Below are 23,967 nucleotides of genomic sequence, written 5' to 3'. Positions count from 1 at the left end.
AAATCAAAATGTGCATGTATTATTAAGAAAAAGTGATTTTTTTTAAAAAAAAGAATAGTTATGGTGGGAGTTCAACAAATCAAAAATAATTTATCAAAATTTATTAAAATGGTTTACAAGAAGAGATTGTATTGCAAGGGTAACATGCTAGTTAACTATTTTATGGAGGGTGAGTCCTTTAGATTCCAATTATTAAGCTAGCATACAAGGCGCCACTTTCTCAAAATGTTGGGTGCGCTGTTGCTCTGTGCTCGCTTGCTTTGCTTGCCGTCTTTGAACTCATCCACCACTTTGAATAAACAACGACAGAAGAGGACACTCCAATTGGCCCATGCTTAAAGGCAAGTGATTATTTATGTAGATTTATTACAACCAAATCATGCATACATCAAAAAAGTGCAGGGACACGTAGCGCAGACAAGCACGCACGCGATGTGCGGACAGAGACTCCATCGGGCAACAAAAAAAAAATGTTGGGTGTCACCATTTCTCCTACTCCCTGATTCTTCGACGTGTCCGTTAGGTGAATCGAGGAAGAAGATGAGATACAATTGTAGTAGTCTGGTTGAGGAAAACACTTTTCTAAGTAGACGGAACTTGGCAGTATTAACATGCATGCTAATTATTTACATCATGCGCCAGATTAATTATATGAAAAATTCTGTAAGTGGCCTTGGAAAGATGAAACGTATAGAGAAGCTGACAGATGAAAATTCTCCAGCTCTTGCTAATGGCTTCGCCAATATGGTTTGAAGTAAAGACTTAATTGGCTGGCAAGTTCTGCTTGAGTTCCTGCTGCTGCTATCTGCATGATGCGCAGAATGATTGATCGCGTAGCATATTATTTGATATTTTGATTCGATCGTCACGATGTCCTGCTGCGGAGTGGTTTCAGCTGAACGACCACCACGCTGATGTTGTCTTCGCTCCCTTTAGAGACGGCGAGTTGAGCTAGTAGAGCAGCCGCCTCAGTGGCGTTGGAGCCGCTGACGGCATCAGGGAACATCCTTGCCATTCGGCCATTGAGAGATTGCCTTGCGATCTTGCACGCCGCTTCGTTGGACACCACGTCCCATAGGCCGTCGCTGGCTAATATGAGGAACTCATCTTTATCAGTCCTCTCCGTCACAGTCACATCAGGTTCTGATATCACAAATGGCTTCAGGTAGAAGTCGCCTGCAAATTGTGACGCAATGGCAAAGCCATTCATAAACTAGCTAGTAATGAATTGCTTGAATTTTAATTCGACAAAAGCTTGTGACGCACGAAACAGACCAATAGATCTTGAAGTGGCTAGAACTCCGAGGACACGATAGCCTTCCCAGTTGATAACTCTCCCTCCGGCAGCCTCCACTCTTTCCATCTCATCGGGTCTATCAGCCTGGAAGAATTATGCTTCGATATCAAGAAGGGAAATTCAACAATTGGGCGGTAGGAAAATTGTACATATATAAAATATTCACCACCATGACCCAAGATGTTTTGTTTTCAGTCTAAACAAATCGAGGAAAATGCACATTGAATGAAAAAAGTATATCAGTAATTTGAACTTTGCAAAAAGAACACATTAACTGGTCGAGAGGAATCTACATCGAACGAAAAAAAAAGTATATCAGCAATTTGAACTCGGAAAAAAGAACACATTAAATGGTCGAGTGGAGCAGCTGCCAAGAATAAATTATACATGTATCAGCATGCATGTATTAATTCAAGGAGAAAGGAACCATCAAATTTATACTTGCATCAGCATGTATTAATAGGCTACTCTGGTATATAATTAGATTTGACCTTCCTTGGAGTTTAGAATTTAGATTGATAGACAATAAACTGATGGACTGGTGCTGTCCATCTACTTAATTTACAGCCAGTACGGCACAAAGATTCACTTTGCTTCAATCTTTATAGAAAGGACTTCAACATTTGCAGAATAGAAACAGATAGCACATGTTTTCATAACATATCAAAAATTAATGTCATACACGCAAAATAAATCAGCATTTCTCCGAGGAAAAGTAAATTGTGGGAATTAGTTGGGATTTTACTTTTTCAAAGAAAGCTAGTTGGCCAAGAATACGCAACTACTTTGCTGCTCAGGTCAGGGCACCGTAACAAATTAAAATTGTGAGCTTAGATTCAAATAAAATAATGTGATCCTTTCTTTGGTACATTTCATAGTGAGATTTGGGAGCTAATTCATTAAAATTCACAGCCAAATCCTTAGAATTCTGAAACACGACAAAAATCATAATTAAGAAAGCATTTTTTTTTTCCAACTCATCTCCAATCTCCCACGATGAACACACGCCATCTCGTAAACAATAGTTAACAATTAATATACAGAAAAAATATATTAAAATACCGAGGATCCGGTGAAAAAAGTGGCAGCGCATAATAATTTTTACTGTTTTACCTTGTGGTCGAAGGAGAGGGGGAAAGCGGCACCGCCGCGGCAGAGCACGGCCCTGGAGTCACCGCAGTTGGCCACCACGATCCGCTTGGTCCCCACCATGGCCACCACAGCCGTCGAACCCATCGTCCTCTCCGACTCTCCACGCGCCGTTGCCTCCACCTCGCCGTCCAGCCTCGAGAAGCTTGCCGTCATAATCTCCCTCCACCGCCCCTCCGCACAGGGCCACCCCTCGGCCGACACTTCTTCAGCCAACAAAACGTGCATCCGCTCCTGGCACAGTTGCGCCACCCTCGCCCCGCCGTGCCCATCGTACACACCGAAGAAGTCGTACCCCGACAACCCACCTCTCCCGGCGAATCCCGGCACCACCGCAACCGCATCCTCCATCTCCCGCCTCCGACCGATCATCGAAACGGCCCCATGGGACAGACAAGGAAGCCGAGTCCCCTGCCCCTCCCGTCCATGGATCTCCCCGCCGGCGGCCAAGATTCCGATGAGGCCGTCGTCAGCGTCATGATCGCACGTTCGCGAAGAATTGGATCCCTCGTCGAGGGGATCCTTGGAGCACTTGACCTCGAGGCCTCCGGGCTTGGCGCGATGGAGTTCGACACGACGCCGGCGAACAGATGGCGGCTTCTTGAGGAGGAGGGCCATGGTTTCATCTTCTTGAGAGAATTCCAATTCTTCTGCGGGCTTCGAAGGGGGCTCATCGCCGCCCGCCATGGGTTAGGGCTCGGAAGCAACAAAACAAGTAAAGAAGACGAGAAGAAAGATCAGTTAGAGGGAGAAGGAAGGAGATGAAGGGCAGGCTGGAAGCGCTGTTTAAAGTACCAGCTCCGAGGGCAACGGGAGTCGTGGATAAATAAGAGCCGCCGGATGCATTCATCGGTAGCCGATGTCCGCCACCTTCGTGACGCTGGACGCGAGGACCATCGCCGAGTGGGGTCCTCCGGAAAACGACGTGGACGATCGAGATGAGGCTTCGGTTCGAACGTGGCGCTGGCGATCGGGATTTTGAAATTTTTCCGAGGCAATTTGTAATTTGCACCCGGTTTTTTTTAATCAAAAGCGATAAAAAAAAACAACAAATCTGAATAATCCGACCCGAACTTCAAACATGATTTAAAAATCTTAAACTCGAATGTAAATCTGAATAATCCGATCCATCTAACTAATCTAATTAAAAATAACTTATTATTAATATTTTTATAATTCATCATTTTTGTTTCAATACTTTATCAAACTAATATTATATATAAAAATACCTAAAATTTTAAAATAAAATTTAATTTACTTAAAAACCCATTAAATTTTATTCTAACATAATTCACATAATCCGAAACCCTCCATCCGAATCGGAAAATTTTCAATCTGAAATTAATATTTTTCGTATAGATTCGGATGGACGGATGGGATTCATTTATGAGATGGGAGGAGAGGAGCACGCTGTGTGAGGGAGGACAGAAGGAAGCTTGAAGCGAGGTTAGGGAGGTGACGTGTCGGGCGGATGGGAACTTTCGAAGGAACGTAAAGCCGGCGGGGGATATTTGTGGAAGGAGGGACGCGTGGCGAGCCATGGCTTGAGGCGGATAAAGGCTCCTCGATGCGGCGTGTTTCGGCTACCGCTTGACTGACCCAATTGGAATCTGTCAGGTAAGAAATATATAATATATTTTAGATTGGATTTTGTCGGAGCTAATATTGGGCTTCTCACTCGTCTAGGGCAATAATAAAAACAAGAGTTCTTTTGCTTTTGTAACAATTATTTGATTAATTTGCCTAATCATGATTACTATGGCAAAGAGCAGAATGGTATCACCAAATTAAGAAACATAAACATGCTATGAATCACCGATTTACGGATTTACATAAACATAAATAAGCAGGCTACTGTCAGGATGGACTTCTTTAAGTGCTTCTCATTTATCTTAGTGAAAACTAGCGAGTGAAACTAAACCAAATAAGAAACATAAACATGTTATCAAATAGCTGCAACTTGCAATTCTCCTAGACACCTAACTTTGCATTTGAAACTTTAATTTGGTTGAGCCACACCAGCACCAACTTAATTACACCAATAGCGTACCAGTTCAGCATCACTCCTTGGATGACCTTATCGAAGGCACCTTTTTTCTTTCATTCCAAGTTACCCATAATCAAAAATGTTAGAAGAATTTGCAGGCTTAGCTTACTGTGAATTAAGACTGCCATTTGAGGAGAAGAACCATAACCATTGTTGCCAATCTGTGCAAGTTTCGAGCTCCAGCATAAAAATGCTGAAAGCTCAATCAAGGAATACTAATTCTTTGGCTACCGATTGAATCATGAGTTTTCACAACATAAAAGAGCTTGTTAGATGTTTTAAAGGTGGAGAATTGATATGCTTATTAAGTAACAAATCACGATATTTGAGGTCGGGTAAATTTATTATTACAATATACAAATCGCAACCTATTATCAATATCCCAACTCCAAAGTCGGAATTGACTTGTGAGAGAACAATTCTTAGAGCTACTTGACGTTCTTATGCTCGACTTGAGAAATATGATTTACATAGAAGCAAAGTTGAAGGTAAAGCTACAAGGAATGCATGCGAAAGTAGTACTTAATGCCCAATTTCACATGCCATACGCAGTGCTGAAGTAACACGCCGTGACATTCATGTTGAGAATCTGCAACACCTTGATGTTCGATTGGCTGACATATCGAGGGGTCTTTAACTGGTTCATTGCGCCCCCGAGCTCAAGGTAATGATCCAAGATATCGTGGAACGTTCCCTTGTGCACAATGCGGAGCTCGAGCGGTCCGATCGCGCCTACTTTACGTGAAGAAACATAGCCAGCATCTACGAAGGACGTGTCTAAACAATTGCAGCAGCAGCGAAGGACGTCGTCAGCCGCATCGGAGCATAACTCCCAAAAGATCACGTAGTGACCAGGCTCATTGGACGTATCGACGTAGCTTGTGAAGTCCACGATCTCAAGCTTTTCCTCGGCCAACAGCTTGGCTGCTTCTTCAACTGCCAATTGCAGATCTTTCTCGGTGTTCTTGTCGATGTTGATGCTCAGCACAAGGCTTCTTCTGCACACGAATTGGAGCTCTGGTGTGGTGTTGTGAAAGCCAGCTACCCTTACAACATCTCCTAACCTGTACCGGTAGAGACCTATGTCATAGGATTCGGAATGTTAGTCCCAAGTCCAACCTAATTAAACTTGGGTGGATCAAGAAAATTGCGAAGCACATGCAACGAGTAATGATAATGATAATAAAACGATGAAAATACCTGCAAAATTAGTAAAGATAATTTCATACTCTTTGCCAACTTCAACTTCAGTCAGACCAATTGGTTCACCTTCTATGTAGTGAATGGTGGAGGGACTGTTGTCCATCTCCTGCCCTACATGTTTCTCCAAAGGGATGAATTCAAAGTAGGCAATATTAGGGAGCACGGCGAACGTCGTCAGCTCAGGAGGTAAACTAGGATTCACATTAGCTCCAATCCAACTTTCCGAGGAGCCATAGTCAGCGCTCATGAGGGGAAGGCTTCCGGCATAGTGCTTTAACTTCTTCAAGTAGGGCTCCATGGATCCCGTCATGATGCCATAGACATACTTGGCGTTAGGCCAAAGCTCCGGGATGACACCGTACCAATTGCTCAGTCGCATACATTTGTTGGAGATAGAATCTGCCAGGTCGGGATTTGGACTCAAGAGCTTAGAAACAGCAGCACGCATTGAAGGAACACTGATTCTGCTCGATAGAACTCCGCTTCGAATATCTTCACAAAGTTCCTCCCACACCTGCTCAAGTTTCCGGAACGCATGGACTATGCTATGTGCAAAGGTGGAGAAGACAAACTGCACTTCCTCGGAGTAGATCAACCCGCATAGGAGGTGGCAGTACAAGGACTGCTGGAAGTCGGAACCAAAGATGACTTCGTCGGGACTGCAACATTGAGATTGGATATCCTTCATCGTTCGCTTGAACTGCTCAGTTCGGTACACATTGGTGGTGGCTGTGGTGGCAATGAGGCCACCTTTAGTTTTCACCTCTTTGCTGCTATAGATGAACTGCAGAGCTTTCCCATTGCCGATGGGATATTCTCTGCAAATCGCGTCAATTCATGAGGGTTCATCGAGAGTGAAATCTATTTTAACATCCAAAGTGATTGAAAATACACGTCTTGTTCTTTTTCAAACCATATCGACATATATCACTTAAAAATGTCTTATGGAAATGGAAATATTTTTGAAGACATGAGTTGATCAAGTAACAGAATGAGAGAGTGATTGGCCCTTTCGAGCTTCATACCTGTTCCGGAATGCAAACGAAGTTCGATATATCTGCATTGTGGACTGAACTAACTCATCATTGAATGGCAAAAACTTGGGCTTCCCTTGTGTTGTACCAGAACTAGGAGACAGAGAACAAGTTTCCAAAAGTTAGAATCACCAGCTAGACCTTGTGATCGAATAGGCAAAAGGAGAAGGATAAGAAGAGAGCTTGCACCTGAGTGAAATGGAACTTATAGGCTTCCCGGTGAGAATGGGAGAAGTCTCCCCATTGGCTATCCTCTGAATATAAGGGTCTAGATCGCTGTGGGTGACCAGAGGGACACGAGCCTTGAAGCTCTCAGGGTCAGTTCTTCCTCCAAGGCCAAGTTTCTGCAAGTACTCAGCTTCACCATTCTGTTCGAGTATTTTTCGTAGAGTCTCGCGCTGGTGCCCGCCAGCATCCTTCGTCAGCTCTTCAAATTCGTCTATCACACTCTCAAGGCTGAAAAGTCTCATCTTATCTTCCAATATCAGCAAAGTCTCCTAAAAGCCGAAGAGACAAACTCCCAAGTTATTGTATTGAAACAAATTCGAGGAAAAGGGCACCAAAGGTAATTGACAAACGTAGAAAACATCAAGAGATTCGTATGGAGGAACCATATTTCAAAAAAGAATCATGAATCTCGATTAATCAGATATGGAGACAGAGACTGCCGAACGAAAGATTCAATCTTTCAGACGTCAGAAATGCAATTTGGTTCGTTCCAACTGACAAATAATTCATACAAAAGAAAATCCAAAGCTAAACAATGAAGAAGAATGAGAAACTACGATCGAACACTTCGTTAATATCTACTAGAAAGGAAATAAACTGAAAAAAAAAGAGAGAGATTAAATGGGGGAAAAAGATAGATTAGGAAAAGAAGACCAAACATCCCCAATCTTTTCGTCGGCGACCGAAAGGCGAAAGGCAGGAACGAAAAACACCACGAAGAACAAGCGTCAAATAAACACCAGCACACCAAATACGACCACGGTCTATCGATCGCGAGCAAAACAAGCAGAGCAGTATGCTGCAGTAACCTAGCACACGCTAGATTTACGCAACAAATTTGTACCAAAAACTCCTAAAAAAAGGCGCCTTTTGACTCCTTTCGTCTTCCCCACTAGACAGAACATGCCACCCAGCAAGACTCCCGCTGCCAGAACCGCTACCAACCCTCTACAGTCTACCCCCACCCCGTCTGTGCTCCGATCTACAGACAGAAAGAATCACGCTAGTTCTCAGTCCCCAAACTCCATTGAACCAAACGAGAGAAAAGGTCCCCTTTCGACGACGAGAAGAAACAAAGCCCGAGGCGTATCATTCAATCAGGCATATCAAGATCTAACCTTTGGGTCCCCTTTTGCCCTCGCTCCTCTCCAGCAATAACCACGCAGAGGAACGCCGAAGCAACGCGAACTAAGAGGATCGATCAGGCGGCAGATCCCAGTATCCCACAGCCCAAAAGGCCACTAGTTTTTTTTTCCCCCACGCCGTGGCAATCTAGTGGTGAAATGATGGGGGTGGTCGACAGTGGCTAAGGTGGACGACCATGGCAGAGGTGCACACGTCGACATTAATGAGGTCAGGGGAAAACAGGAGATCAGGTCTCTTGGACCAAAAATAAAAACAAAATGAATGAGAAGATGAATGATTTATAATTATGATAGTTATAATTAATTTTGAGTTTTTTAAAAAAGATTTACTGTCACTTTTAAATTATAATTTAGATTGAAATGGATAATCTTCGGCTGTAGAAAATGGACAAGTATTAACAGGCGCTGAGTGAGGACAGTAAATTATAATTTGAAAAGAATAATTATTTTAAAAAGAAATTATAATTAAATTACGATGACAATTTAATTATAATTATGAATGATTTATCTTAATCCCATAGAGAAGAGTAGGGAACTAGGATGGACCACATGGAGACATTAGTCCAGGTTCTCTGTGTATATTGTAAACCTATGCGGCTCTGCCTCCTTGGGGACCACCCCATTTAGTGCGTAGTGGACCGCTGACTCAATGTTTGGACAACACCACTCCGGTCTCCACCAATCATTAACGCTACAATAGATTTTTTTATTTGTTTTCTTTCCTAATAAATTATAAATATAATATTTAATAACAAACCGAAATAAATATCGTAACCTTTATATTCCTCCTGTTATGATAATATTCTTTATCCCTTCCTTTATATCCCTATCTTCAATAAATCTGCCATCAACTGAGGGGTGGAAGTAAGTAATATCGGTATAAGTGTTTATTTTAATAGTTCTTATTGTCAATTTGGTAAAGTATAAAAGATTTCATTGAGTCTAATCTTTCAAATATAAAGGATCAAAAATGATTCTATTCTAAATTGAGATGCACTCGGAAAACTTATTTAAACGGTCAGTTCTTATAGTTGTCATCTTACTAAAATAAAATCTTTATAGTACACTACTGTTAAAATTCAATCCTTAAACGTCTTATGAATTCCTTAAAAAACCTAACCGTTACGTCATTAACTCGGACAACAAAAGTTCTTGTTATCACAATAGGATGGAATCCTTTAATTATAATTTTTTTTAATGAAAAGTAAATATATTATCTAATAAAGGTATACAACAAAATATGTGTCTGTTGTTTCTGATCAAGTATCAAAATTAAATTTAAATTTAAGTTAAGTTAAATTAAAATTAACAATAAAACTTAAGTTCAATTTACTTAACATTAACATTAGTCAACGGTATAATTCTGATTATAAGGTTAACTTTTATTTTTTAAATATTTGATTAAGCATATAAACAACTCTAACATAAGATTTAAAGAGTTTAGAAAGGATAATATTTATGTAATTAATCTAATCAGCTCCTCAGTTAAGTATCACTTGACACAAAAGAGAAAAATTGACTATGACATAGAAGACTATCTCACATTTACTTTAAAAACTTCACTAAACTAAATGACCTAGTTAGAGTATTATCAAAATTACTAAACTTAGATTCAACAATTTGTAATACTTGTTAATAAGAAAAACAGACCAAATCAACCCACAAACTAACTAATCAAACTCAAATTAATTCAATACTTGAATTACACTTAGGGGGTGTATTCAATCAAGAGTTTTAACCACTTTTATTGATTTTTTTTAGTGATAGATTTTTATGGAGTTGATAGATTTTATTGACTTTTATAGAATTGCATAGTTATAAAAAGAATTTCATAGAGTTCTATAAACTTTTTGTCCAAGACTTTTAATGATATTTGTAAACTTTTTTTTTATAGAAACTTATGGATTTCATAATTCAATAATATCTTATAAGTCATTATCTAATACTCCCGTCAAATATGCCTACCAAGAAGAAAAAGATTATTCTCATATTTTTTTAATTTTAAAATTATAAGAAAAATATCTGAAAAAAAATAAAAGTAGAATTTCTCCATGATTATTTTTGTCCTTTTTTTTTATTTCACACATTTTAATACTCTTTTGGCGGTATAAACAAATATGAATGAGTCATATACATTTTATCGAAATCAAAATTTCAATTAAACATAAATAATTAATTAATCATACTTTTTAATGATACACAATATCAATATCAAATATCCAAATAATAAAAAAATACTGAGCATTTGTGATATATTTTCAATAGTCTTTTACAGAAGAAAAAAAAAAATCTAAAGTTCATTATTGCCAATATGATGAACATAGCTCCACATTCAATTTGCTATTGTATCTCTCCATGCATTGACATTTATTCATTGTTGTTCTTGAGTATCAAATAATTGATCAAACCATTTACCATCATGAACCTGTTCTGGCAAGGATGATGAAACTTCATTATCTGGTTCAACTGGAAATTCATCAGAATGACACTCTTTGCGAAGAAAATTATACAATCTGACACAAGCTAAAACAAGTTCGACTTGTGTTGTGTATGAAAATGGAGGAACTATTTTGAATATTTTAAACCATGATTTAAATATTCCAAATACCCTCTCAATGATGTTCCTCAAGGAGGCATGACGAAGATTGAACAACTCCTTTTCATTTCTGGGTAATTCCCTTATCTAGTGAATTCTTGGAGATGTTACACACACCTCGAAATGGAGCCAAAAATTGACGGTGATTCACATATCCACCATCCACTAAAAAAATATTTATGTATCAAATTGTTGTTTCTTTGAGAGCGTGAAATAAAAACGAAATCAAACTATAATCACTCACAGTGATCTCTCGAAGAAATCGCTGGTCGACGAAGACGTTGTCGCTGTCAGAAGCACGATCACGAGTAACCGGAAAGCGCTTCAAGGTTCACGAACCAAATCCCATAGCCTAGAACGTTCTCTTTCGCTCACACACAATCATCTCACACTTTTTTTTGTTCTGTCTGATCACCTCTAATCCTTTTTCTCGTTCCCCTTGCTGATCTTATCTTGGACGCCTTTTATAAGAAGAAAGAGGAAGACGAAGGGGAAAGGACACCCCTTCGTCTCCTTGACGTTTGCAGAAAGGGGAGATGAAGGGGAAGCAATGCCCCTTCGTCTCCTCTTAACGTCCAACACAAATCATGTTCATGGAATCAAATGACCAAATATAAATAACATATGCAATTTTAAAGAATCCGGTATCTCATATCACATATAAAAATTCATCCAATTGACAAAAAGAATCTATAAAATATCATAAAAGTTTGGATATTAAAAGATTTTCATAGAGTTTTAAAAGTCAAGTTTCAATACCATATTCATTTTTAAAATTTTATAAAAATCTAATTTGGATACCACTAAATTTTTATGGAGTTTGTAAAAGTTTAGATTGAATATACCTAGACTTTTAAATCTACAAAAGTAATTGAAAGTAATTAAAAATCCTCACATGGGGTTAAATCAATTAATGGAAACTTATAGTGTCTAGTAATAATCGATAATTATTCAAGATTCACCTAGGTAAAATTTATAAGAAATAAAGATAAAACATTTAAAATTTTTGTAAACAAACAAAAAATAAAAAAGACCAAAAAATCAAAAGAATTAGGAGTGATAATGATGGTGAATTTAAAAATTATAGATTTACCAAATTTTGCTTAGAAATAGTTATCACAACGAATTTTCATGTCCTAAAACACCTCAACAAAATATAATAGTTGAAAGAAAAAAATAGAGCCTTACAAGAAACCACTAGGATAATACTTAATGAATACCAACTGTTGGAGCAATCGGCGTGACCCTAGGTTTTGATGTTTGGGCAAATGTTTAAGTTAGGTTTATTGTTGTATTTGATATACATTGTGAGTATGCAGGATGCAGGTATAACAAAGAAAGTCTAAGTGTAATCTCGGCAAAGGTGAAAATCCAAGTAAAGTCTTGGCAGTGCAAGTCCAAGCTTGAGTCTTAGAGGTGTAAGTCAAAGCTTAAGTCTTGGTGGTGTAAGTCCAAGTATGACTTAGCAAGGATAAAGACTGAGGTCGAAGAAAGCTTTTGAATGCAAGGTGTGAAGGACGGGGAAGCATCTGACGGACGCTTGGTGGTGTAAGTCCAAGCTTGAGTCTTGACGGTGTAAGTTCAAACTTGAGTCTTGACGGTGTAAATTCAAACTTGAGTCTTGGCAGTGTAAGTCCAAGTATGGCTTGGCAAGGATAAAGACTGAGGCCGAAGGAAGCTCTTGAAGGCAAGGCGTGAAGGATGAGGAAACATCCGAAAGACGCAAGGCTAATGGAGGAGACTAAAAAACAAGGTTATGAAAAGACCCGACAATAAGGATAATGCCAATGAAAGCTCCTAAAGGCAAGACATGAAGGATGAGGCGACATCTGAGGAACACAAGATTAATGGAAGAGGTTGGAAGGTAAGGTCAAGAGTTGTGCGGGCAAGGATGAGTACATGAGTGATTGTTCTCAAGGGTAGTGGATTACTCATCGATGTGATCAAGGACCGCGGATCTTAGAGTAGGAGTCAACATAAGCTTGGAACCAAGTAACTGAACGAGTCTTATTATTTTTTGCCGCACTCTTATTATTTTTATGATACAAAAGAAAAAGTTTTAATGAGCGATATTCACCCCCTTTATTGCTTCTTTTCCATCCATCAAACCTCTATCTTTTCAGCTATAGAAGTTGATGTTACCCAGGACACATTTACTGCCCCAAGTGAGTATGACATGTTTGGTTAGCGTCAGTTAACATTAGTCCATATAGAGGTTACTGTTCAAGGGGGTCTGACTTGGAGAGGAGGTATCTTGCTAGTCGTACCTGTTGAGGTCGACGAGGCAGTTGAGGCCGTGAAGGAGAAGATGCTGAAGTTCACATTTCTTGATATCTTTGCATCTCTTCCATTTCAAACTTCTCCTTTGACTTCCCAAACTTTAGAGGATTGCATTATGGGACTCGAGGAGACTTTCACTCACTTAGGCATATAGTTTCTAGTCTTTGTGAGGATTGGCTAGTCTCCGTAATGAGTTGTTGATTGGATTTTGGCAGATAGATCAGAGGATGAATGACATTGTTCGTATCTTACATATAATTCACCCTCCTCCACCCTCATCCAATGATGATCCTTAGACATTCATAGTACTTTGATTTATATTTCTTTGTTTGATATGTTTGTACATTCTATATGTCTAACTTATTTACTAGTTTCCTTTTAGTAGGTATGTTTACTCTTTTGGATATATGTTGATTGCTTTCCCTTATTATTATTTGTTTCTTTTTTTGCTAAGCTTATATTTTGATAAATGTCAAAAGGGGAGGATAAGAGTTTAAGATAAGAAAAATCATAACCCAACATAAAAATAATATTAAGAGAACGAATATAATTCCAATTATTTTCTTATATGAACAGAATTCCAATTATTTTCTTAAACATATTGTTATTATTTTTGTAAACTTTTCTAACTTTAACACAGGTTGTCATTGCATCAAAAGGAGGAAGATTGTTGATACACTTAGCACCAATAAGTCAAACTCAGGCTTTGATGAATGACAAATGGATTAAAGTTACATGTTATGTATTCTAATCCTTTTACCAAGTGTGTAGGACTGAAACACTTAATAGAGATCAGACACTAGACTGAAGTCCAGTTAGGTTAGAAAGGATCAAATAATTGACAGGAACTCCAGCTGAGTCAGAGAGGACTAGGTAGTTGGCAAGAAGTCTAGTTAGGCCAGGGAGAACCAGACGATTAGCTAAAGTCCAGATGAGACATCTGTAAAAACACCTGGTGGGTCAAGGGATCAAGGTCAAGTAAGTTTGCAATGGTAAATGAGGTAAGTACTAGAGGAGAGTGAACCAATGAGAACAAGTCTCGGTGGAAGTATAGGCGCTGATCCAACTTAGATCTATTTTGAAAGTCTAAGTTGAGACCATGACTAGATTCTGGTCTTTGTAAAACATGATCTAATTAATAATTTATTGTGCTAACTCTATTTTATATAGTACATTTGTTATTTGGATTAATAGGTTTTACAAGAGCTAAAGTACATAATTCAACCTCGAATAAATGTAGGATCAAATGAGCTAGAGGGGGTGAATAACTTTTGTGGCTTTTTTACTTTTTTGGAAGATGTTTTGAGTAAAGAATGCAACAAAATGAAATATACAAAAAACAAACAATCACTAACAAGTTTGTTTTACTTGGTTTAAAGTCTGTGACAATTCCTACTCCAAGGTCTACGATCGTCGATCACTTTTATTAGGCAATTCACTATTAATTATAAATAGTGGAGTTTAGAGTTCCTAAACTCTAAACTTGAGTTTAGGGTTCCTTTGCCTAACCCTAAAGTCAACCATGACTCATTGAGACTTTCTGTTACCTAGCATCCAGTTAACCTTGACCCGCTAGGACTTTCTAATTATCTAGCCCTGCTAGGACTTCTGATTACCAAGTATGGTTCTCCTTAATCTACTTGAATTTTTCTCTTACCTAATCTCAATTAGGACTAGTCACTCGATAAACTTCCACCCTACCAACCTCAGTTACAGCTTTCCCTTGCCTAATCGTAGTTAGAGTTTTCCCTTGCCAACGTGTGATTTTCCTTGACCCATTTGGATTTTCCTTTTCCTAACCCAAGTAAGGACTAATCATTCAGTAGACTTCCACCCCACATAACCTCATTTAGGACTTTTCTTTTGTCAACATGTGATCTTTCTTAACCCACTTGACCTTTCCTTTGTCTAACCCTTGTTAGGACTTTCATTGTCTAGTTTTCAACTAGGTCTTCATTACCTAGTCTCGCTAGGACTTTCGATGTCTAGTTCCCAACTATGTCTTCACTGTCTATCCTTGCTAGGATTTTCACTACCTAGTTCCCAACTAGGGCTTTACTGTCGCCTAACATTCAGTTAGGACTTTCCGTTACCTAACCTTCAGTTATGACTTTTTCAGATACGTATATAGTCACCCCTTGACCTACTTGACTTTCTTCTCACATATTATCAAATATCGAAATTCAAAATCGAGCCAACTTTAGCTTAGCAAACTTGTCAATCTTGACCTCAGGACAATCACATTAACACTTCGGGCCTCCCCTTAAGCATTTGATCACTCTTGACTTACTGTGGGTTTCCCCTCAACTTTGTTCATGGTCACCCTACATGGCATCTGGTATGGACCATGACTCTCCGATTTGTATATCCACAATGGCATGATATTGCCAACTTTTGGCATAATCCCTCATGAATTTATTTTTGGACTATACTCAAAAGCTTTCATACCAATGGAGATAAACTCATGATCTTTTTTATGTATTCCAATATATGACTTTGATTATATTCTCAACAAAAAATTCTCCTTGAAGAAGCGTTAACCTTTCTTGAGCAACAAGCTAAGGCATATGTTAAAACACTAGTTGTGCAATAGCGTTCACACCAAAGGTTACAAGAGTGGATTTGTGTCATTCGGACCATGAATTTGCGCATTCACAATTATATATGTTAGAGTCTTTATGTCACTCAACTCCTAATTGTTGGTCCTAATAGGTCGACTAGAGGGGGTGAATAGCCTAGAATTAGAGTTTTAAAAAAATCTCTTGCTTTTGCTTTAGCAAGAATGCACAATTAATTAAGCATAAATAAACAATAACATAAAAAGAAAAAGACTACAGAATTCACTTAGTTACAACTTGGGTGATTATTATCTAAGGCAGATGAAAAGTTTCAAAAGATCTCCTTTTTAAAAGGTGGAAAAGCCTCTTACACTTTTTGAAAGCTCAGAAAAAGACTAGAAATAAATTATAGAAGTTGGTGTTCGAGTTACTGTGAATTCCTAGCTCCAGAGGGCCTTTTATAGCCTTTGAAAAAATGTTAGTTGTTTGGAGACACCTCCAAGAGGGTCCAAGGTGCCTCCAAGTGGATAAAAATTCATCCCTTCATAATGGTCACAACAATAGTCATTCTTTCCGTTGGAGGCACGAGGGCGCCTTCGATCATTGCAGTCTCCTCTAGGTTCATTGGAGGCACCTCCAATGGAGGCACGAGAGCACCTCGAACAACATTGGAGTCGCCTTCAGTTAGGCGTGAGGGCGCCTTCTTCTTGAGGCATGAGGGCGCCTCCAGGCCTTTTGGAGACACCTTCTAGAAGGTAGATCAACCTCGAAGCCAATCTTCTTCACATGGGGTGATACTCTGGTCGTCCAGAGTTGAGCTCACCTAACCCAACTCTGACCTGTAAGAGGATCGGTGGCCGACTTGAATGGGGGTTGGATAGCTAGGTCACCCCCAAATCAATTTCTTCTCTACAAGAGGGTTAGTGCACAGCGGAATATGCTAAAGCTAAAGCAATGAAAAACAAACAAGAATACAAACGTTAACACGCTCGATGTAACGTGGTTCGGAGATAATGCTCCTACTCCACGATGTGTCCTTGAGGCGGACGAGCCCTTGATCCTTCGGTGGATCAGTCCCCGACAATCTCCGGTTAAAGCTTCTCCTTCTCGGTGGAGCAAACTTCTCACAAAGTTCTCTTCCTATTTACAAGATGAAACTTAGGGTTGGAGAGGAAGAGAGTAGACTTGGAAGCTTTGGGCAAGACTAAGAAGGTTTACAATTAGCACTAGTAACCTTCTTCAAGCTCTCAAAGCATCCCTTAAATAAGAGGAAAGAATTGATCAACAATCAACTCAAACCCCAACACCAGTCGACTGGTCCAAGCACCAGTTGACTGGTGTGCCGTTGGACCCAGCCAACGGCTCTCTGCAGAAAGCCAAATTCTGCCAACGACTATGTATCAGTCGACTGGTCTCAGGACCAGTCGACTGGTCCCTGTAGCCGACAAGAACAGAATGCTTCTGTGCATTCTGTGAAGCTGGATCAGTCGACTGGTCCTATGACCAGTCGACTGGTCCCAGTACATTCTCACACACTCATCCTTTCCGGAGTCGCCTTTGAAGTCCTCTTCCTCGGCCTTCGTCCCTCAGATGCACCCGAGCCCGCAGCTCCTCTCCGTGCCATCTTTCACGTTGCCTTAAAGTCCACTTCCCTCGGCTCCACTCCATTGCTCCTCGTCCTGTGGTCCCTCGGATGTCTTCCACACCACCCTTCACCGACTCAACGATCCGAGCCCTTGGATGAGCTTCCCACACTTAGCCGCACCAAGTTTCACATGTATTTCTCCAAGTCCTGCAAGACTCAAACACATATCAAATACATATGAAAGCCTAACTTAAACTCTTTGACACGCACATCAAAACCTAGGTCGATTGCACCAACAATCTCCCCCTTTTTGATGTGTGGCAATATGTTTAAGTTAGACATAAATCACAACTTTGAAAATTTGAAGCAATATGTAAATATGAAGCATAAAACCCAAGCTCCCCCTTAACACATGCTCTCAACCTTAATTTTCAAAGATTTGCACACAAGTAAACCAAGTAGGTTACTAACTTAACCTTCCCTTTTCTCCCCCTTTGACACCATCAAAAATATTGTACCAGACACGTACACATACTATGGTATCAATTCCAACCAATTTTGGACCAAAAACTTGATTTCAGAAACCCTCAGAGTGCTGGAAGGCTGGTACCTGTCACAGTCGACTAGTACATGCTGAACTTAAATTACATACTTCTGAGGCCAACTTCAGAAATGCATAAAAAATTCCAAAAAATTCAAAAAATCATGAAAATTTGAACACATATTTCTTGAAATGTCCTTTAACTAGGAAAAATATGTTTTCATGAAAAGTAAACCTATTTTTGAAATTTTGACCAAGTCTCAAGAATTCCAAAAGCATGTAAGTTTGTATCAATTTAAAACCCAGTTTTGCACTCATATGTTTCAATATAGCTATACCATAGTAAATAAACAAAGAATTATTTTCAAAACATTTAAAATATCCAACTATGATCTATGAGCAATATGTCCATTAATTAAACATTTGCTTTCTCCATAGTTGGTCTATGATCACTAAAAATTGATACATCACATAACTCATCAAAATGTCATAAGCATATGTGAATTATTTGTATCATCCTAATATCTCACATTTATGGTTAGAAAAGAAGACAAGTCATTGTGAGATAAAGGTAACTTCTACTTAGCCCTCTTAATCATGAATTTCTAGCAATGCTAAGTGCTCCCCCTTAAGGTCTCAAGTCAATCATTTTTCAAGGATTTGAATTATGATTTCCATGGTTGACTTAACCCAAAATCCTCTAACCCTTGAGGATTGATTTTGGCACCCAATAGAAATTATTTCTAATTGGATTAACCAAATATTCCTTGGGGATCTATTTTCTATCTATGGTCTTGGTTTTTGATTGCCCCCTAACAAGTAAACAATGGTAGGTCTTTTTATTATTTGGTTCATTCTAAAACCCATTATTTCTAATGATCATATTTAGGGTTTTAGAACCAATTTCAAATTTCCTAAGGGCATTGGTAAGGTATTCTACCTTTTCCCTTAATTTCCTATTTTCTTCTTCTAAACATGAATCATTTGAAGAATTAGAAGAAGCATGCATATCATTATCCTTAATAGTCATGGATTCTAATTTTTCCTTAAGCATGTAAATATCATTTTTCAAGGATTTTTTCTTTCTTTTTGCCTTAAACAAATCATCATTTGTGCTTGAAATAATTTTAATTAAAACATGGGGAGGAAGATTATGTATCTCACTTACCGAGACGTCCGAATATGAAATTTGTCCTCCCCCTTCACTTGAGCTCCCTTCTTCATCTTCACTTGAGCTCCTTCCTTCTTCTTGTTCGGATGAGGTGGAGGCTACATCATCAATTCCCATTAGAGTAAAATTGACTACATGATGCTCTTCTTCCTCCGATGATGATGATGGATCATCCCATGTTGCTTTTAGGTTTTGAGCCTTTTTCCCTTTTTTCTTTTGTCTTCTTCTCCTCCTTTTTCTTCCCTTCCTTCTTCTTCAAGAGAGGATAATCATCTCTTATGTGTCCTTCTCCTTGACAATTATAGCAAATGATCTTCCTTGTCCTACTTTTGCTTCTAGAACTTTTCCTAGCACGAGATTTGTTAGAAGAAAAAGATTTAAATGTCTTTCTCATCTTCCTTACTATATATGCCTCTTGATCGCTATCCATTGAGGCACTTGATTCTTCAGAGTCGGAAGATGGTGGTGATGAATATTTCTTTTTCTTTCCTTTTCCCTTGTTTGCCACAAGGGCTACTCCTCTTGATCTATGAGCTTCTTCATCTAATCCTTCAACTCTTGTTTTGTGAAGCTCCATTGTTGAGAAGAGTTCATCTAGAGAGGATTTCTCTAGGTCCTTTGATATGTAGTATGAATCTACAATGGAGCTCCAAGTTGTGGTTCTTGGGAAAGCATTTAGGGCTTTCATCATCATGTCTCGATTTGAAAGTGTCTCACCTACACTTGTTAGCCCATTAATAATTTCCTTAATTCTAGAATGTAAAATTGATACTTTTTCTCCTTTCTCAAGCTTGATATTGTTGAGTTGAGTTCGAAGGAGGTATCTTTTTGCCAATTTTACTTCCGATGTCCCTTCATGAAGCTCCACTAGCTTTTCCCACAAGTCTTTGGCACTCGTATAGTTTCCAATTCTTGTTACTTCTTGTTGTGGAAGAACATGTAGTAAGTGATGCATTGCCTTGGAATTTACTAGATGCTCTTCTTTTTAGCTTTTGGTCAATCTTGTTATGTCGATTGTCTCATTGCGTCCATCCTTGGGTTCTTCAAAACCACTTCTCATGATTAGCATAATGTCAAAATCGGTATTGAAAAATACCTCCATTTTCTTCTTCCACCAAGAGAAGTCTCATTCGAATTTGGGTGGATGAATATTTGAGCCGGCCATTTTGATGAAATGCTCTTTTCAGCGATTAGTCCGTTGAAGGACGTCCTCGCTCTGATACCACTTGTAAGGGGATCGGTGGCCGGCTTGAAGGGGGGTTGGATAGCTAGGTCACCCCCAAATCAATTTCTTCTCTACAAGGGGGTTAGTGCATAGCGGAATATGCTAAAGCTAAAGCAATGAAAAACAAACAAGAATACAAACACTAACACGCTCGATGTAACGTGGTTCGGAGATGATGCTCCTACTCCACGACGTGTCCTTGAGGTGGACGAGCCCTTGATCCTTCGGTGGATCAGTCCCCGACAATCTCCGACTAAAGCTTCTCCTTCTCGGTGGAGCAAACCTCTCACAAAGTTCTCTTCCTCTTTACAAGATGAAACTTAGGGTTGGAGAGGAAGAGAGTAGACTTGGAAGCTTTGGGCAAGACTAAGAAGGTTTACAATTAGCACTAGTAACCTTCTTCAAGCCCTCAAAGCATCCCTTAAATAAGAGGAGAGAGTTGATCAACAATCAACTTAAAACCTGACACCAGTCGACTGGTCCAAGCACCAGTCGACTGGTGTGTCGTTGGACCCAGCCAACGTCTCTATGTAGAAAGCCAAATTCTGCCAATGGCTATGTATCAGTCGACTGGTCTCAGGACCAGTCGACTGGTCCCCGTAGTCGACAAGCACAGAATGCTTCTGTGCATTCTGTGAAGCTGGATCAGTCGACTGGTCCCAGTACATTCTCACACAATCATCCTTTCTGGAGTCGCCTTTGAAGTCCTCTTCCTCGGCCTTCATCCCTCAGATGCACCCGAGCCCGCGGCTCCTCTCCGTGCCATCTTTCACATTGCCTTGAAGTCCACTTCCCTCAGCTCCACTCTATTGCTCCTCGTCCTACGGTCCCTCGGATGTCTTCCACACCACCCTTCACCGACTCAACGATCCGAGCCCTTGGATGAGCTTCCCACACTTGGCCGCACCAAGTTCCACATGTATTTCTCCAAGTCCTGCAAGACTCAAACACATATTAAATACATATGAAAGCCTAACTTAAACTCTTTGACATACACATCAAAACCTAGGTCGATTGCACCAACATGACCTTCTTCTCGAGCACGCTTCCTCCCTGCCTTCTTGTTCCTCAGATACGCCGCACGTGTCCTTTTGATCTACAGGTGTACTTTTCCACAGCTTCTTGTCCCTCGGATGCACCGAGCTCGTCGACTCCCTTCCCATGACATCTTTCTCGTTCGCTGCGTCTTTTGCTCGACTTCTTATGCTTTTAAGTTATTGTACACTTAAACACAAGGATCAAACCATAACAGGACCTAACTTGACTTGGTTGACTACGCCAAAACCTGGTTGACCACCTCAAAATCAACCCGGGGTACTCACAATCCTAATGTATGACTAATGTCTCATTCACATCGAAGTTTATTTTCATCAACCACTTGTTCCATTCACATTTTTTTCGAACACTATCCACCATTTATTAGAGACTTGTCAATTATAGCTCTATCAACTAATGCTAGAAAAACACAAAAATAAAATATGTTAGGACCAAAAGAATTTGCATATTTCTATAATTATATGATTTTTTTCACTTTAGGCCTAAGTTTTCATGTTAAAATATATTTTTGAGCTCTATCCAAAAGGTCTTATACTAGTGGAATTATTTTTTATCTTTTAAACTCATGATCCTTTCTATATATGTCAAATGTGGGACTTTGATTATATTCTCAACAATCCTTCGTGCCTCTTACAAGCATCCACTCACTTTTGACCTGCTCTTGACATCCCTCAAGTATCCGATTACTCTTAACCTACTCTAGGTCTCCACTCAACTTTATTTAACGTTATCTCACATGACATCCGGTATAGACTATGATTTCGATATCACTTATTAGGAGCAAAATAATTCACATATCTCTATAATGATTGATGCGGATATGTTAAGGGGCCCAAAAGGAATTAAGGGAAAGTAGAGGGACGTTTTGGTCTTTTGGTGTGATTAGGTTCTGTGTTATAAATCAGCACTGGTCATCTTCGTGGAGGGGGTTTTTTTTGGTGCTTCTTTCGCCGCCAGGAGGAGAGAGCATGAACTGTGCCGTCTGCCATGCCCCGACGCCAACCAAATCCGGCGCCGACAGCTTCTTGCCCTTTCGACACTGTCTCATGCATGTCGGAGCCACCTCACGCTTCGCCGTCGCTTTTCATCAGCACACATGTAGCTGCCATCCTCCTCCTCCTCCTCGCAACGCCGCCGGACGGGCTCGGCATCTTCTTCCTCGCAGCGCACCCTCCAGCGCCTCCCACGCTCTCCCTTTTCTCTCGACGGTAGCAACCGCCCACCGCCACCTCACTTCTTCTTCCTCCGCTCGTTGCAGAGGGCTTCTTCCCGTCACCTCCTCGAGCCAGAGCTCGTCGACCCTCGCCGCTGCTCCAACTGCGACCACCTGCACCAAACCCAAGCACGGGTCCCCTAGGCGGACCTCCACCGCGGCCTCCTCATCGCCCCTAAGCACATCTTTGTCTACTCTCGTTGCTACCGCTACTGAGTCCAGCGGCTGGTGCTGTCATCCAGTGTTACCTCTAGCGACAACCATCGGCCAGCCCATGGTCTTTGCCGGGCGATGAGCCATCGCTGAGCCGACCTTCGAGCTACTACTGTGGCACTATCTTGGTGGTTTAGGTCTTGCATTATGTGTTGTGTTCCGGTCATCGAGTCGTTATATTTCGTTGCGTATTGTTATTATGATTGTGGTTATTGGTCTCAGTCGGCCTGCGTGTCGTATTATTCGGCCTGTGTGTTGTGTACCGGCCTGCGAGCCGTTGTCATATCCGGCTTACATGCCGTCTTTTTGGATCTTTGTCGCATTGGGCTCCAGGACATCACTCTTAGATCTGGCTCCCTAGTCGGCTCACGCCCATCTACTCACCCGGGTCACGATGGCTCAACCAGCACCGTGATCAGCTCACCGACCCATCCGAGGGTGCCCCCCGGGCCAGGGTACATTCTCGTACTCCTTATTCGTGTATTTATTTCTCTATTATTATCTGGCTACTCATATGTTTGCGGGACCCACCTCGAGCATTAAGGTATCAGGGATCGGGGCAACCCGGTCGCTGGCTGTAAGTATTGTTGATCAGAGGACTTCGGACGACTTGGTCAACATAGAGGACAGCTCATCATCCAGGTCATGGAGATACGGTCAACCTTCCAAATACGTCACACCGACAAATACGTCTTCTCAGATTTTCGACAGAATCAATGATATAATATTATTTAATTTGTGTCTAACTCCTTATTAATTTATTTTTAAACTCTATATATCAAATATCTCATACAATAAAGATATCTTTCTAAATATATATATATATATTTTGTATTTTCAATATGAAAATATTCCCAACAAAAATCAGCACACATTTATAACTTTTTTTAAATGTATTTTCAATGTGAAAGTATTCCCACCAAAAATAAACACACCAAAATGACCATACAATTCAAGTTCTCTTTAGTTTAGAATACTTCTGTAATTTAGTCTGTATGTTTTCATGATTTATGCTCTATTTATTTGACAGAGCGAAAAATAAAATTAAAAAAAAAATTTACAGTAAAAAAGTTTTCACCATTTTACTTCATTGAAATTTATAGATGAAATAAAAACATAATCCATCCACGAATAATTTTGGAGCCAAAATTGATCACTTTAAAATCGGACGGCAACGGTTAGAAAAAAATGACGAATGTATTACCTTTCATTCACAAAATTACACCATATAGCAAAAAATAATGACTCATGTATTCTTTTTAACTTATAAAATTACATCATATATTAAAAAATGATACATGTATCTTTTTTTTTTATAAAATTATGTCATATTTATCCATCTTCCTCTATCAAGATAAACAAAAATATAAAAGAATTTTTTTTTTAAACTTTTTTTTCCTCTGAAAATAATTTTCTATTATAAATT

The 23,967-nt window shown here is 39.7% G+C and overlaps 2 protein-coding genes across 5 annotated transcripts; both read right to left on the bottom strand.

The window, feature by feature from the left end:
• Positions 1 to 560: 560 nt before the first annotated feature.
• Positions 561 to 3,199, bottom strand: LOC122027517 (protein phosphatase 2C 51-like). The gene is made up of 3 exons (XM_042586511.1): positions 2,411 to 3,199; positions 1,276 to 1,381; positions 561 to 1,176 (listed from the first exon to the last, which is right to left on the bottom strand). The coding sequence occupies exons 1-3, from the start codon at positions 3,131 to 3,133 to the stop codon at positions 866 to 868; spliced, it is 1,140 nt and encodes a 379-aa protein (XP_042442445.1). The 5' UTR covers positions 3,134 to 3,199; the 3' UTR covers positions 561 to 865.
• Positions 3,200 to 4,762: 1,563 nt separating this feature from the next.
• On the bottom strand, positions 4,763 to 8,358 carry LOC122026917 (jasmonoyl--L-amino acid synthetase GH3.5-like). 4 transcript variants are annotated; one of them, XM_042585657.1, is made up of 5 exons: positions 8,077 to 8,358; positions 6,920 to 7,227; positions 6,722 to 6,823; positions 5,694 to 6,514; positions 4,763 to 5,573 (listed from the first exon to the last, which is right to left on the bottom strand). In XM_042585657.1, exons 2-5 carry the CDS (start codon positions 7,198 to 7,200, stop codon positions 5,029 to 5,031), a joined length of 1,749 nt encoding a protein of 582 aa, XP_042441591.1. In that variant the 5' UTR covers positions 7,201 to 7,227; positions 8,077 to 8,358; the 3' UTR covers positions 4,763 to 5,028. The 4 variants fall into 4 exon arrangements, with proteins under 4 accessions (XP_042441591.1, XP_042441592.1, XP_042441593.1 ...); XM_042585658.1 differs by lacking the exon at positions 8,077 to 8,358 and adding an exon at positions 7,803 to 8,013; XM_042585659.1 differs by lacking the exon at positions 8,077 to 8,358 and adding an exon at positions 7,613 to 7,773.
• Between the last annotated feature and the right edge of the window lie 15,609 nt (positions 8,359 to 23,967).

Source organism: Zingiber officinale, chromosome 10A (assembly GCF_018446385.1).
Source record: "Zingiber officinale cultivar Zhangliang chromosome 10A, Zo_v1.1, whole genome shotgun sequence".
NCBI classification, from domain to species: domain Eukaryota; kingdom Viridiplantae; phylum Streptophyta; class Magnoliopsida; order Zingiberales; family Zingiberaceae; genus Zingiber; species Zingiber officinale.
The sequence above is the reverse complement of the archived record's forward strand: the minus strand, read 5'-3'. Positions and strand labels throughout refer to the sequence as shown.